The 16,494-nt window shown below is 41.7% G+C and overlaps 1 protein-coding gene across 4 annotated transcripts in view; it reads left to right on the top strand.

Moving 5' to 3' along the window:
- begain (brain-enriched guanylate kinase-associated) overlaps window positions 1–16,461 on the top strand; it is a 28,926-nt gene extending 12,465 nt beyond the window's left edge. For 2 of the 4 annotated variants that reach the window (XM_040199212.2, XM_040199213.2), the window contains exons 2-7: window positions 731–961; window positions 2,642–2,803; window positions 3,880–3,946; window positions 9,808–9,915; window positions 11,105–11,188; window positions 12,840–16,461. In XM_040199212.2, the coding sequence (XP_040055146.1) occupies window positions 891–961; window positions 2,642–2,803; window positions 3,880–3,946; window positions 9,808–9,915; window positions 11,105–11,188; window positions 12,840–14,375 (2,028 nt within the window). In that variant the 5' untranslated portion in view covers window positions 731–890 and the 3' untranslated portion in view covers window positions 14,376–16,461. The remainder of the gene's footprint in view (window positions 1–730; window positions 962–2,641; window positions 2,804–3,879; window positions 3,947–9,807; window positions 9,916–11,104; window positions 11,189–12,839) is intronic. The other 2 variants (XM_078090008.1, XM_040199214.2) reach the window with 1 other exon arrangement.
- Window positions 16,462–16,494: the final 33 nt, after the last annotated feature.

A 16,494-nucleotide genomic window follows, 5' to 3' on the forward strand; every position in this document is an offset into this window, starting at 1 on the left:
CAATCGCTAATGGGCATTGATATCAACAAGACCCTTCAAATGCACCTGCATAAAGGAATAATTATCATTCTGGCATCAAATGCTTGCTAGTGGCGAGCTAATTGATTAAGTTCTTACAGTGCACAAGACCAGTTAGTTCAACTAGCCTGAGAGATGAAGGAGAAAAATGGAAACATTCACACATTCATTATAACACAGGTTTGTCGAGGAATAACATCTCTGGTCCGCTGGTCAATAACTCATTATTCCATACGGTCCTGCAGTCAATTGTTCTCCCAACAAGAGAGAGAAGTAATATAAGGAACAAATGAGGCTATTTTAACATATCTTTCATCAGTTAGTTTACTTCAGCAGTGTAACTAGAGGTTTTCACCCTGTTGCAATGTCTTAGTTTTTATTTTATTCCATTTTTATATATGTATAAACGTGTACACATACTTGAATGGATTGCAGAATTCTAGGAAAAAGCTCTGTGTGCATTCATCTTTCAAAGGGAAGAGCAGAAACAAGAGTTTGACCGGACGCGCAATAATTCAAAGAATTGCATGCTATTCAAGTTTGTTTACTGAACTCATCTAATTGAGCCCCCGGCTGGGCTTTGCTATACCTAACTGGCTCATTTTCTGAATGCACCCGGAAATCTCTGTTTTTTTTGTCTGGAGTCAACAGAACTAAATGTGCTGCTAAATCTGTGGGACTTCAAAGCTGTTTTTCTCTGCTCTCTTGGCAGGGTCATCACAGATAGCCAACTCCTATCTGCCTCCCCAGGCCACACTTAGAGCTTTCACTGTTGCTTTGTGGTTAGAGTTCAAACTTGGCGTCAACATCCAGCAGACCAGCAGCAGCCGAGGCGACTATACATACATGAGAGCCGAGCCACAGAGAAAATTATGAAAAAGATATACATTGGCAAAACTGCTCTCAAAACACAGAGAAATGGTTGCAAACATCAGAAAAGAAGGTAAGATGAGTCAGTCGGGGGAATGTTTTAAGCTCTAAACATCATTCCCATTCATTCATTTTGACTAATGGAAATGTTTTTTCGTCAGGAGGTTCTTGGCCATTAAAAGCCATTAAAAGCATAATGCTGCATCGCTTCTTTCCCATCTTTCATCACTCACGCATCTGGACACAAATACAAAAAATAACCAATGGTTGTGGAATCACTTAATTAAACTGGCATTACATAGTGATGCAAGCCCAGGGCAATTTTCACATGTTAGCTGTTTGTAATAGTTCTGTGACCCTTTGCCATGTGATTTTACAACAGCGAAGATGTTGAGGAATCTTTGCATTTGTTGCAGCGTGAGGCTGAAGCTGCAAACCTTATTCATTGGTTTTCGCGACTCTTAAATGACTCTAGCGCGTGTCTGTCAAACCATTCTGCAGACAAGGCGCAGGGGGCTGCAGTCGATGTAGTCGGAGGGACACGGACAAGGCGCAGGGGCTTTAGAAATGCGTTATGTCCATAGTCGGAGGCCCTGCAGGGCACAGAACAGGCAGGCGGTGGTCGAAATAGTCATCGGGAAGGCAGGAGACCGGATAACGCTGGAGTGCTTGGCAGAAAACACGGGAATGCACACGCTAATCCAGCAAGGGCACAAGAGCAAGGGAGTGGAGCGAAATAGTGATGGAATAATGAGGGAATATGCTGCAGGGGAGATGGGCGTGAACACCACTAGAGGGACGTGGGTGCTGATTGAAAGTGAAAGAAGGGAGTCAGGGCACTTGAAAACAAACGCTGAAATGGTATTGGTGACTAATGAGCATTTATTATTCCAAAGGCTACGTTAACGTGCTTATTATTGCTTGGCTACTTGTATTCAAAGTTCTCAACGCTTGGTGAACACTTGATTCGTGGAGATCTTTAACCGACCGAAGGAAAAAAGGTGGTCTATTCTTGCAGTATGGTCAATTTCGAGGTACACTTCTTTGCGGCTGCTGGTTGGCATCGTTGAGACGTCAAACTTCTCTGTGAGCCAAGTATCCTCTGGCAAAATGCTAAATCCCCCTCCTGCTCCCCATCGCTGCGTTCCAATATTTCCATCCGTCAGTCCCAGTCCGTGTGTTCTCATCTCCCAAACTCAAACGTGCATCAAATGACAAAATTATTGCTCCCCGATTGTTGTGTTGCTGCTGTTGGTGGTGGTGTTGAATCGGTATTGTGTCTTTTCTCGAATGCTCTCGCTGTCTCTTTCCTCCTCTTTTAAAGCTCACTAGCACACAAGACTGTGGTCCATTCTACGTTTTCTTATTCTATGAGCCACCCGTGGTCTGTGTCTGGGGGGAAAATGTCTTTTCCTATTCTCTCAGAGGTTCGATAGTGGGTTGTGTAATATATTTCAGCAGTACGCCCATGGGAGCTCCTTCCCCAGCTTTGCTCCCTCCTTGTGAATGGGAAATGATTAGTGTTGCTTCTCCATCCATCCTCTCCTCCCCATTTCTTACCCCCTGCCTGGGACTTCTCCTGTTTCAAACCGAATGCACTCCAGCCTCGCTACGTCCCTCCCCCGTTCAAACACGCGTTCTATTTTCTTTTTCATGGATTTTCTTTCCGTCTGTGTTTGTCCGCAGCAATGAAAGTGCAGCAGTTTTGTGACTGTGTCCCTCTTGTTGTTTTCTCTTTCTGCTGCATGCTCAGCTCTTTCCACGACCACAAGGATGACCTCCGCAAGCGCCTGTCGTACACCACCCACAAACTAGATATGGTGGAGACGGAGTTCGATTCCACTCGGCAGTACCTGGAGACGGAGCTGCGCCGCGCCCAGGAGGAACTGGAGAAGTTTACGGAGAAACTCCGCAGGTGTGTGACCACAGTGGGCGGCCTTGCCTCCCTATGTAATGCAGAACTGTGACTCCCCCACCGGGAAGAAACCCAGTATTATGCGTCCTGGAGGAAATGAGGTGAAAGATGTTTGAAAGATGGGTTTAACGTTGCTGTGAAATGTCATTAAAGGCCATGACAGTCACACTCAGCTCATTAGCAACACGGTAATTAAGTGTGTATTAGAGTGCACACCTTTGACTGGCTCTGCTCTGTGGTGGTCGGAAGTGCAGCATCCGGCCCTCCAGTTCCCCATCAGGTAAACACTGTTGGTTCTGTCAGCCCTTTTGCTGCAGTTTGCACTGTCGGCTAAAACGAGGCTGAAGCTGTTGACAGCCGTTGAGAGGCAATCGAAAACGCTTCCAATCTCGGGTCTTGCACCTTTAAACTCATCACTTAAGCTTGGAAAGCAGACTGAGACCTAATCACAGCCCTCTTGTCCTAACTTTAACCATCTGAACAACAGGCAAAGCTTGTTGAAGAAAGTGGAAAGTGCAAGACAAATTGAGTTTTTTAGGCTCACCCTGAATGACATCCTCAAGTTTCTGGTTGGGTTTGTTTTCCAAGAGTGAACACTTTCCTTCAAGTGGGACTTTTTCATTTCCCTTTTATTCTGTGGCAACTCAAATCTCTTACTATGTGTTCTCAGTCTATGTGTTATTATTCTTCTTGACGCCACTGCCAACTCTGCACATCTGTTTGGTAAATGGGGCCATTTGAAAATGTGATAAGAACGTGAAAAAACACCAGTAAACTAGATTACAAATCGAGTAGAGCTCCAGATCCATTAAGTTCACTAATGGACTGGAGGGCAACCAAAAAGCAATAGTGACTATAATTAATAGAAGCAGAATAGAATAATAAGTTTACATAACATGTAGTTTACTAAGTTTCTCTTTGATCTTTTTAAAAGTTAGCAAGAACCCTATCGAATGAAATCATATCATTTATTTGTCTAGAATTATAGGCAGATTATTACTGCTTATTTTACAGTATAGTGTATTTAGTTTCATGTGTTTAAATGAGGCCATACGGATTCTTCTCTGTTCTTGTAGGATCCAGAGCAGCTATGCAGCTCTTCAGAGGATCAACCAGGATTTGGAGGACAAGATGCACAGGACAGTAAGTTTGGGATTTAAACCTCACATTGTCTCAAACTACGATATCAGTTTTAACCAAATATCTGTCTGATCTCAACCAAAATCATGCCGTGACACCAGAATATAACTTGTGTGACTTTAACATACGAAGCTTTTCATGCCCTATCGTATATTATGACTTGTTTCGACTTTTTCAATTCATTATTTTTAATTTGTTAGACTTCCATAACGTTTTTCAACATGCTGCATTGTTTTTCCCTTTTTGGTATTTTATACTATTTTATTGTTATTCTTTGACATACCATACCATACTAAGGACATCTTTCTGACATATTATATGTCATAAAATATTTTTGTTGTATTACACAGTCACTGTTTACTTTAACATTTTAATTACATTCTAATGACATACCATACAGCCTACTATAATATGCATGTTTTCCTGACCTTTTTATGACGTAAGACCTTATTCGTTTTATAAAAATACTATTGCAAACTATTTTTTCATTTTTACGACAATTACTATGAATATCTTATACTACCCTTTTCTTATTACATATTTCATCATATTTACCCTGGTAAATGCTATGAAAGATTTTATTCATTTTCAATTGTGACATTTATTGTTACATATTTAAAAGAAGTGTTGACATTTACATCTATGGGCAGATTACAATATCACTTTTCTTTTACTATTTTATGATACAGTAGGACACGAGGGTCCATTTACGGAGCCGTTATATGATTGAGAGGCTTAAAGGACAAATGCATAGCAAGCTTCAGATGCGCCAATAAAGTGATCAGAATAAATAACGCAATAAGAAACAAAACTCTTGGAGATGGAATTCTTTACTCTCTTTGCTCTTTCCCCTCTAACGATGACAACGACTAGTACCATCGATTTTAACTGTACAGCCGCAGACGCTTCTCAAAGCAATTACATGATCAAAGATAGAGAGCGCAATCAATGTCCAAAGTAATTGGTCTTACCTGCAATGCAACCCCTGTCAGATAACCATTATAGCAAACTGCTGCACACCTCAGTAGCAGCAAATCAGGCAGGTTCCCCATGTGTCCTCCTCCTACAGCCTCTGCTCAAGTATTTATTTGACAGTTATCAGAGCACAATATGAGATATGAGGATTTACAATATAATGATTGAAGTGGATTCGGATCTCATCAGAAGTTTGATCCACGGGGCTTTTCTGTCCACCATACACACTAATATAGGAGGACTGTGTGAAGTAGTGAGTAAACCAGCATCTCATGGGTCTACGGTATATTCACATTTTACTCTATACGCATGCATGTTCACAATCCGTAGGTACTAATTGGAAACTGGCATAAGCTAATGTAAATAGCTTTATTTCGATTTGTTCGATTTGCTGCGTGGATTTCACTGTCTACTAATGCATGCTGGTGGATCAGTAAGGCGTAACATTTGTAATGAAGCAATCAAGACATGAAACATAGCACTGTATAGTCAGAAGCATCAGTCTTGCAGTATTTGTAGCCATAACTGTTTGACGATGCTCCAATGTGATCCATGAGACTTTGTAATATCATGGATACACTGGAAGCCTCAGACGAATCATTCCTCTCATAAATTACACACAGAACATCACATTCTGCTCACGGGAATTTTATTTTGACATTCAAAAGGATTGTCTGTCTAACTGAGACTTTGTGTGTCAAATTGTCTTTGGGGAAAGAGACAGTTTGGTTAGGCAGAGCTCATTGGGATTGTCATTTCTTTTGATGTCACGTCATGCCGTGTCATTTCAAGGGGGAAATATGTCCCTTTGTAGAAGACAGTCCGGGAAGCAAGGCAGTGACAAAAGCAGCTCAAATCGGACGTGTCATTAAAAGACCCAAACCGACAAGGTCAACTTAACAGTATTACTTTTGATCTCTAGAGAAACAGTTTTTAAGGACAAAATGAGACCGAAAACGTTGAAAGATTTTAGAAAATGTTGATTTGTTGATTGCGGAGCTGTCCGTGGTGCTGGGAATAAAACTCAATGACTGTCTTCCTAATAAGGCTACACACAGTTCTGCTGTAAATCACTTGTAAGCAACATATTGAAAAACTAAAAGTTAACATAAATAATAACTAAAGATAAATACATTAAACATTGGCATTTAAGCTGATTAACATGCTCGGAGGGATCAAATACTGTGGATTCTATTGAATTAGAAAATGTTCCAGGAAGAAGAAAACAGGGTATTTGATGAGCATCTGAGCATAGATGGCTCCTTAACTCAATCAATAATGAAAATGAATTGTTAGCTGCTACTCAGAACAAGTTGTAGCATGTTGAACCTTTGTTATTGGTGTACATTACATCTCTACCCAGACGTATTCATCTTAAATCTAATTATTTATGTGTTTATTTATGAAACACAGACACTCAGTCTACTCTCTGGGGCCTCTATTTTTTTCTTGGCCAAACAGTATATAAAAGAACATTAAGATAATCAATGGGAATTTGATTAAGCATCGATGCATTTTAGCATCATAGTAATGTTTGCAGAGCTGACATCCAAATCTAAAACAGGGAAACATAAAATATATGTAAGTACAAGGAAAAGAGGAGAAGTATAAGAAAATACAAGAGGACATAGGAGAGAGGATAATTGTGTTTTTCGTGTCTACGCACAGCAGAATGGCCAAATAATAATGGCTTCTACATCTACGTTCACCAAGTGAACGATGTTTGGTGAATCATTGCTGAAGGAGGAACATACAAGCCGGTTATGCATGTGTACAAATATGTTGCTCTTTGACCTTCAATGATGCCTGCAGTGCACTAATTGGTCCCTTTAACATGACAGTAGTTCATCATAACTCATCAACGAAAAAGTGCAAATATACATATGGGAGAGTATCATACTGAAACAGTGCATAATAATACACTCTTTGTTCTTTCTTGAGAATCCCGGGAAGTAACACAGCAGCAAAATAACTATGGACTAATCAATAACTTGGTCCATTATATTTACCAAAAGTTTGTATGTATTCTTAAGGAACAATATGTTTGAAACAAAATGTATTGGAGATATTGCACTGACTATATAGATTGGATAGATCACCATTAGTTTAGCAATCATTATGGTTCTGTTCTGTTCAATACAATTCAATTATTAAGCCCATGACCACAAATGCCAACGGGCTTTATAATCTGTACACATGCGACCATTTTAAGACAACACAACACAAAGCATCTCTTTTCCATTGTTAATTCATTTGATTTTCTCTCGGTCTATTTCAATTTACCCACAATATTTAGATCCTGCTTCATTCAGGAAGCCGCTTATATTTGCGATCGGGATTCTAAAATCTGGTTAGTTGGAAAATGGGATTTGTTTGAAAAAGTTTAAAGTAAGACTGAGTTTGACTGGAATGAGGTTTTCTGCTCTTCTCCATAAGACGGTCTGCAGTAATTGCATCTCATGGGATTCAGGTGTCATTTGTTCAGTGGAAAAGGTCAAATCTCCGGCAGAATACTTAGATCTAATTGACATTTTTTACTTTTTATTCACTGTGCTTTCAATTTATCAAATCCTTTTGAACAAGTTCTAAAACAGATCAACGGTGAGTCAGCATAAACCCTCCAGCGGGTCAATCTTAAAATAAGAAGAAGAAATTTGCATGTTAATTGTCCTTGTTGCTTTTCTCTTATAGGTTTGGCAGCAACTGATAAGAACGTCTTTGTGATATCATGTGTATTCAACTCAGTGTGACAAAAGGAGATAGCGAAGATCTGTGTGTACAGCTTCGATTTTTGCTTTAGACGTGACGCTGTGATTAAAATATCACTTTCTCCCTCTCTGCGGAGTACAGTGCAAGATCATGTTAATATATATATATATATATATATATATATATATATATATATATATATTATGATTGTTCTATGTTTAATTGTTTTCTATATGTAGTCTGATTTGTTTTCTACAGGGATATTAGAGATGGCAGGTAACATATGAAGGCTGAACAAGCTTGATGTGTTTTGGGGGGAATTATTAACCTGATAGTTTTTTGCCTTTAAAAGCTGAGCTTTATTGATTTTTTTTCACGTTACCAACCATGGCTTCAAAGCAGAAACATAAAAACAAGCCTAACTATTAAAAATTGAATTTGTTCTGTTGCTTTTACCATTGTTCATTATGATTAATAATTCTTGAGATCTTGGAAGGCAAAGCAAGAAACAACTAGAGGTTCTTTTAAAGCAACATCATTCAGGTCCTTTCATTCTATTGCAGTATTTGTACTTGTACAACTTGTTTCATGATTTATTTTTCAAACTAAAAGATCTGTTGCAGCAAATAGATAGTGATGGATGTAAATGTGTACATTTGAACATAAGCAACTAGTTGGCTTAATGAAGTGGGTTTTATGCAAGTCATTTTCTTTTACATTACCCTTGTATTTAAACAGCACAAGACTAATATATAACATTAAAAAAACGTATAAACCTCTGTGGGGAAAATTATCATTGATCAGATAAAACATTATCTTAACAAAAACAGGGAGAAAGTGCATGTCTGAGCTATAAAGTGCCCGCGTGTGATCATCCACACAATCAGCAACAAAACATTTGAATGGAAATCAAGCATTATGACAGCCGACTGATGAAATCCTTACCAAATTTAAATATCAATGCTGGCCTATTGCTTAAACTGACATTAATTGCCACCTATTAGATTTGCTTGGCACACCATTTCAAAACAATCACCGGCATTGAGAGATTAGAGGAGAGGAGGGTAGCAGGCTAAGCGATTTCTCACAGCTGTATCATTTGTCGGCTGCTGCTGTGTGACAGTTCTCGCGATTAATGGTGTGTGTGTGTGTGTGTGTGTGTGTGTGTGTGTGTGTGTGTGTGTGTGTGTGTCAGAGAGAATAAGATTAATAGTTTTTTTTAATAGTTTTTAAATTGTTTTTAGTCAACAAAACCCTCTGCTGACCCCTGGAAGCTGCAATGTTGACTTCAGTTTAAAAGGTAAATTGTGGCACAGAACAATTAACAAACTAATGACAACATCTGTATTCAAGTCACGGCTCTTCTTGACATGCCCAAAGCCTGCGTGTGATTGAAATACGGCTTTATACCCTTGGGAATAGGGATGGGCTCAGTTGATTCGGGAAATATTTTCAACGTCAAACCGAGGGTGGTGCTAGAAAAACAGAAATGGTTCATCCTCTTTGACCAAGCACATTTTTTCTCAATCAATCTGTCTCATTAGTTTCAGTGTAAAGAATCATCCTGAGGGCGCCGCGGATGTCAGCGCCGAACGGCAGGACAATGTGGTAGACAGTTGTTGAGATTAAAGCGGCAGACAGGAAGACAAAGCAGCGAACTACGACATCGCCGTCATTAGACTCCAGTGTTTCGGGAGCCAAAATGTCACTCCAGCACAGTCATTTTGCATTTCGTCGACAGTAATGAAAATGGGACTAGCCTTTCATTTGTCTTTCTCATTGTCTCCCTCTTTGTTTTCCTCTTTCCCTCTTCTCACCCCCTCTATTTCTCTCACCCCCTGAGTAATTGATATGATATAGGCGCTGGCTAGGGTAATCTTCTTTTAATTAAGACCTGCTGCTGGCACCATCTTCAGACTGATTTACGGCTCCCTTCCGTTCATTTTTCTTGCCCTCTCCTCTCATCGTATTTTTCTTCAGTTGCTTTCTCCTGTAGCTTCAACTTCCTCACCTTTCTGTTGTTATCTCGGCTCTTGTCTCTGACCTCTTAACTTCCTGCTCACTACTCACCATCTATTCGGTCAACCTGCAACTTTCCTTTGTTTTTGTTTTATGTTGCTAGGTTTTTATTTTTTACTTAATTTCTCTCGTCCCTTGTCCATTCTTCTCCTACACTGCAGTCCCAGCACCATGAAGAGGAGAAGAGAGCCCTCGGCCGGGAAATCATTGTCCTCAACAACCACCTCATGGATGCGAAGATCACAATAAATAAACTCACAGAGGACAACGTGAGTACTCGGGGGGGGGGTCAACTAACTAAGTAAACTAACTTTTCAGTTACTAAGTTCTGATGAAGGTTTGCCCAAATCATATTCCACCTTCAGGCACACAAATTAAGCAGTGGTCTGGGCCATTAAAGGCCAAGGAGATTTGGGGCTTTAGGACGGTTACTGTCCTGAATCCTGAATCCTCTTTTCAAAAATTTGGTGGGGATAGTCCCTTAATTTGTGATGCAAGGCTCTGTGACTCCACAGACATTAAACAAAGCCCCAAGAAACTTGCGTTACTCTGTTCAAAGAATCATAATGTGTACATGATTTTAAGACCTCATCCCATCACACAACTAATTTTAACTAAGACATTGTCAAAGCCCCGGTGGTTTACATTACATTACAGGTCATTTAGCAGACGCTTTTATCCAAAGCGACTTACATTACACTTTAAACCCACGGCTTTTTCACATTTTTGCCCGGGGAGCAATTAGGGGTTAGGTGTCTTGCTCAGGGACACTTCGACATGGAACATGGGGCAGCCTGGAATCAAACCACCAACCTTGTGCTTCCCAGCACACCGTCTCTAACCCCTGTGCCACGAAAAGTCCACAGAAGATACAGGAAACCTGAAAAAATTCATTCAAAAATCAGTCAGCGTTAACTGGTGGGGGAGTTGGAACTGTCAAAGAGAAAGCTTTGATGTTGTGTGAAGCATCGTGAGGGTGGTGATAGACGCACAGTGAGAATACAGTGCAGCAAGACCTGACCTTTACAAGAGGAGGGATTTCATAGAGGAGGGAGAGGAAAAGAAAGTCAAAATCATTTGTTAAAGACCGAGAAAGAGAAACATAATGCTGTGAGGTGAAGGAATGTATAATTTAACAATTTACAAAAACTCTACCGGGCAGATATACTCAGTCTTACACATTAAAAAGATCCTGCAATCCTCTAATGTAAAGCATAGTTAAATAATATAGTCAATATAGTCAAACTACCAACATCTCTAACAATATGTCTGTTATTTCATTGATGTATTTTGTTGTTGTTGTTGTTGTTGTTTTGTTGCTGTAGAATCACAGTAACAATACAGGACACTGTACCCTGAAATGATTTTCCCCCCAAATAGAGGGCTGGCTGCCGAAATGAACACGAATGAATTCATGAAATTCTGTTTAGTAACAGATGCTCTTTCTGCCCCTTACAGGACGTCTACAGAAAAGACTGCAACCTGGCCGCCGAGCTGCTGCAGTGCTCCAAACCTCACTACAGAGCGCACAAGCTGTCTGAGGTGAGCTCCCCCACACCCCGTTCAACTGCATCAGTGAATTCCATCTCTGTGTTGCAATAAAAATGACGACCTTTGGACTTTAAAGTAAGTTCAAAGCATTTAAAAACATCGAACAAATAGATGGACATGTTAATGTTTTACTGAGAGTTGGGGCGTGTCTGTAGCATTACAGCCATCTTGGGCATATTTAAGACCCTTCTACATTAAAATAAGTGACGAGGAAACATTAAAAAGCTTCAGGCGCTTTTAAAAATCCTCTCGTAGTTCTGTCACTGGTCGCTAGGGACCATTGTCTTTCCAACTGACAAAACTCCCCAATGAAGGCTGAAAATAAGCTTAGTTTGTTGTAACTTATGCAAATATCTATTTGTAAAAAATCACTGCAATTACAGAAGTTGTTAGAAAAGCTCAAATCTAGTCTAATGCTAAAGTATTTTTAAGAAAGAGCCGTTACAGAGTGAGTGAATTTCTATACTGACTAAAACAATAAGTGCCAGTTCCAACACCCTTAATCCTAAATAATTTTTGTAGATGGAATAAGACATGCAGATGTGTTGGCTGTCACGTGGATTAACACTGTGTGACAGTTAATTAAGATTTGCCACGGATAGCAGCCGATGCTGAGCTAGCTCATTTGGAGCACACGCTGTAAATACACCCCCCCCCAACCCAACATACCCTCACCTACTTACCATCTCCATTCCCTCTGGGGGAGGCAGTGAGTGGCTGCTATATTTAGCTCACTTAAAAGATGCAGGTTATTTTATGCCAAAGCACGTTTCTATTTCTTAACAAAGCCAAGTCAGTACTTCACCTTGTTTTTCTATTCCCAGCTGGGGACCCAGAGCACTAGTTTAATTTGAATCTAAGCCGTTCCCTGTGGAAATGATACGTGTTTGATGGTAGACAGAAGAAAGAGGGCAGAAGAGGGGGAAGAAATAGTGGCTTCTCGGTCAATGAAGGCATTGGGGCAGGAGGAGGAAGATGAAAGGATAAACAAAGGCGTGAGAAAAGAGGGAAATCTGTGTGGCAGGAACATTTCCTACTGATCCTGACCATCTTTAATTGGCGCAAAGAAACCAAGCTGTAATTGACAGGAACACTTTTCTCGAACATTAGCCAAACCAAACCTATCAGTCTGTGTGTGCCAGAGGGAGACAGGAGAGGAAGCAAAAGAGAGCGGCAGAGAAACAGATGGACCGGAGAACAACATCATTATTTGGAAAGACAAAAATACTGTGCAAAAAGAAATTCTTAAAATGAATATCCCTACTAAAATTACAGTTGAAAAGTTGAAAAAGAAAGATTTATTTTGGGAAAATGAAAGAACAAAAGCTATTAAAAGCTAGTGTTGGGCATTTTTCATCAGAGTTGATTAGAGCGGTCCAAGTAGCGCTAAACCTCTGAGATACACCAACCTTTCTGCACTATGAAGATATACGAGAGTTAGTTACGTCCTAAACCAGAACTATGGATTAAAATCATGAGGAATGGCTTCAAGAATACCCTGCATGCAGGAGATCCAAGTTGAAAAGCACTACATTTTGTTTTTTAGCTAGATTCAAAGACTGGCTCAACAACTGTCACAGAAACATCTGGATATATTTCTCATGGCGCTTCTTTTCGTCTTTCGTTCTTTCGTCTGTTGCAGCTGCCATTGGATTTCCAAGAACGCATCAGCTCCCACATGGAGAAACACAAGTGGGGTGGCGAAGCCACCGTCGCGATGTCCCACTCCAATTACTCGGACGCCGTCCCCACAACCGTAATTGCCAAAGTCCTGGCAAAGCATGAACCTGGAAGCAGTTGTCCTGCAACACGCTCACCCAGTCCGCAGCCACGGGACAGGCTCTATCACCCAGCGACAGGAAGCACCGACCAACTGAACCGTCGCATCGCCTCCAAAACGTCTGACCTGTACTGCAGCGACACGGCCCTCTACTGTCCTGAACGATGGCAAGATACGGAGCGCAGGCAGAGCGTCGACCTCCACGACACCGCTCTGCTGCAGCTACACTCGCAGAACTCCACCGACAGCAACCCAGACGAAGATGCCTACCGATCTGGAAGCTTCTCCCACCATGAGCCTCCATCATCGTCTTTCCACCATCGCGATGACTTTGCCACGGGTAGCCTCCCCCCCTCTAGTTCCTACTCCAGCTTCAGCCTCGCGTCGGATGAGAAGGGAGGAGGTGGCGGTTGTGGGCGCACTGCCATTGGCACCTTATCGTCTTCCCACCAGGGCCTCTATATGGACTGGCGAGACGGGGGAGGTGCGGACTACGATCGCAAAAGCACGTCCTCTTACGATAAATGTAGTCCAGGCTTCCCAAAGTCTCTCAGCGTACAGCACATTGTGACGCCCAGGAGCCCACAGAAGGCCCATTCGCCAGCGTACAAAAGGACTGCGTCCTGCTTCAGCGAGCCGTACCATTCCAGCACCTCCCACCTGGAATCCTCTCACGCCGCGGGGTCCACAGTTGGACTGGGCCGGGCTCGCGGAGGACCTCTGGACAGGCGAGGTGACGTCCAGGTCCCCGAGGAGGACGACCTAAGCAACCGCTGGAGACAGCTCAGTGTAGAGGACATCAACGCCTTCTCGTCTTCCTACCGGGACGTCGCGGGGCGGGTCTCTCCGTACAGTTTCTCAGAACGCCACTACGCCATCGGCCCTTCCAGTAAGGACAAGGGGCCTCTCTACAGCAGCTTTCAAGAAGGAGACGACGTCTTCCGCCGTGGGCCGGACCACTGTTTTGCCGCGGGCCCCCCGTCGCCCAGCCGCTGTCACAAACCAACGGAGCATCGAAAGCCGGAGAAAACGTCGGTGCTGTACAGAGCCAAGGACGACAGCCAGGACTCCGAGTGCAGTTTGTTTCTCTCGGATAGTTCTAAAGAGAAGGAGACCGGTGGGGGCGCGGCAGGCGGTGGCCAAAGGGACTACGTGAGCCGGAGTGCAGACAGCTCCGCTGAGTCCTTACACCAAAGCTCCCTGGAGGCTTCAAGCCTTCAACACTACCCCAGCCCCAGGCCGAGCGTCCGGCCTCGCCCGAGCTCCAGCTCCGCGCTCAGCGTCGGCCCCGCGCTCCCAAAGAAGTCCTCTCCGAGATACCAAAAGTTTGGTAGCGCGGGATTGACGAGAAAAGACAGTTTGACCAAGGCCCAGCTCTATGGCACGCTGCTGAACTGACCAGAGAGAGAGAGAGACCTTTTCATTTTATGCATGATGACGATGACAAACTTACTGTACTGTATGTATCAAAAGATCAATGCACCAAACACATACGTGACGTGCTGTGACTGGGTATTAAGACGTTGATGTTTTATGTATATTTCAGCCAAGGCACGTTTCACGCAGTCCGCAAGACTTTTTCTATTTTGTCAGGAGACTGCGTAGCTACCGGAGACCAGCTATTCACTATGGTGTTGTTTGATGATTATTACAGCCGGTGGGACTAGAGGAGGAGCTACAATATAGGCCGAGAAAAATGAAAATATTGTGCAATTTGCTCTCTTTTTTAAAGTACTGTTATTAAAACCAGCAAAACACCATCAATTCTGCTCTAGTATACAGAGTTCAGATAAAGGACTGGAGCGTGTGAATTGGGGGGACATTTTGGGGATTATGTTTAGTGGACTGCGAACTGTTAAAAATATATATTCATTCCGTTTTGTCTTGAACAATATGCATGCTGTATAATTCTGAAATAAGATGGAAAAACTAATGTCCAGCTGAATTAGTTATCATTGCGACATCTCTTTTTTTTTGCCACAAACTAAAAAGGATGTTTTATTGTTTTATGTGAAAGCTAAGTAATATTTATAGCAATACACTTACTTTAAATGGATGTTGGAGTTCCTCCTTGTCTCACTTGTTTATTTGAAATTTAAAATCCCTATATATAAAATTACAACACAATGCCAGGTAACCAAAAAAAAATAAAAAACGTAGACACAGTAGAAATTGTTAAATAGAACTGCAGGATTTTTTGCTGGAGTTTCTTATTTTTGTATCAAAATGAAGCTGCACCCTCATACGAAGACACTTGTGAAATCGCCTTAATCCTGTTTGGTGGACAGACTGGTCTCCTTTACAACAACTGCACACATACTGTACGTTCTTGTTCGTCTACCCTACTGTTACAGCATAGGTTCTTCCTGTCGGACAAAACAGTCACAAGGTCAGTTTGTTGGAAGAGGATTAAGTCCGTTCTGAGACAGGGATCTTTTTTCAGTCTTTTTCCATTGAAATGTGTTTTTAGGGAAAGACAAAGGGAAGCTTTATCCCTGTCTGATAATCTGGCCCACGCAAACCCACACAAACTCTTGAAAACTGATAAGAGACCAAAACGAGCGAGTGCTGGATCTTCTCCAGGAGAAGATTAATCGGAACACAATCGGACAAAGTGTAACTGCTGCAGTTCTGTGCTAAGACAAAAAATGCACAACACTTTTTTGTTATCAAACCAGCATGCTAAATGTGTCTATTTGAAAGGAAACACTGTGAAAATAAGTGTGTGTGTGTTCATGCGACCACAGAAAGTGGCAAAGACACGATGTCCCGTTATAATAAGCCTTACGTTAAAGACAGAATTGCAGAGAGTTTTTGTTGCTGCCCAACAACCAGGCGACCATCTGCTCCAGTGGGTAGTTTAGAGGGACAAAAAGACAACGTTGGGACGTCGGTGCGCCCTTTGGCATCACGGTGTCTTCGAAAGATTTCCTCCTGCCTGCGTAGCTCCATAGATCTGGGAGGAGTGGGGAATGGGATAAGCTACTGTTTCTGGAAGGCCATGCCTCTACCTCTACCATTCCTGCAGATTTGGAAACTGGCTTAAGGCTCAAAAAGCTTCTTTTTTTTTGACCAGGCAGGTTATGTAGGTGAAAGCCCACCACAAAATTCTTCAATAGTCTTACTTCATACAATGTATAGCTATCCAAAAAAACATTGAATAGTTTTGGAGTTATATTTAAATACATGTAGAGGGTTGAGAAGATATATGGTTATTTTTTGTTGTGGACATAATGTATAAAAAGATAAATAGTTCCACAGTTGTTTTTACATTATGACTATTTTTTATCCAGTTTTAGTTTTATTTATTGAATGTTTTGAGCCAGAGTGAGGGGGCTGAAGCGGTTCTGTCCTGTTCTACCTCCAGCCCTGTTCCAGGAACAACAGGCCAGCTGACTAAATGTCAAAATGCCTGTCCGTCCAATGCATGGTTATATATTTTTGATGTATGTTTATTTACTTAATAAAGATGAGTGTTGGGAAATACGTCATTGGGTTCGAGGGATATCTTTTCCCC

The sequence above is a fragment of the Gasterosteus aculeatus genome, chromosome 15, assembly GCF_964276395.1.
Source record: "Gasterosteus aculeatus chromosome 15, fGasAcu3.hap1.1, whole genome shotgun sequence".
Classification (NCBI taxonomy): Eukaryota; Metazoa; Chordata; class Actinopteri; order Perciformes; family Gasterosteidae; genus Gasterosteus; species Gasterosteus aculeatus.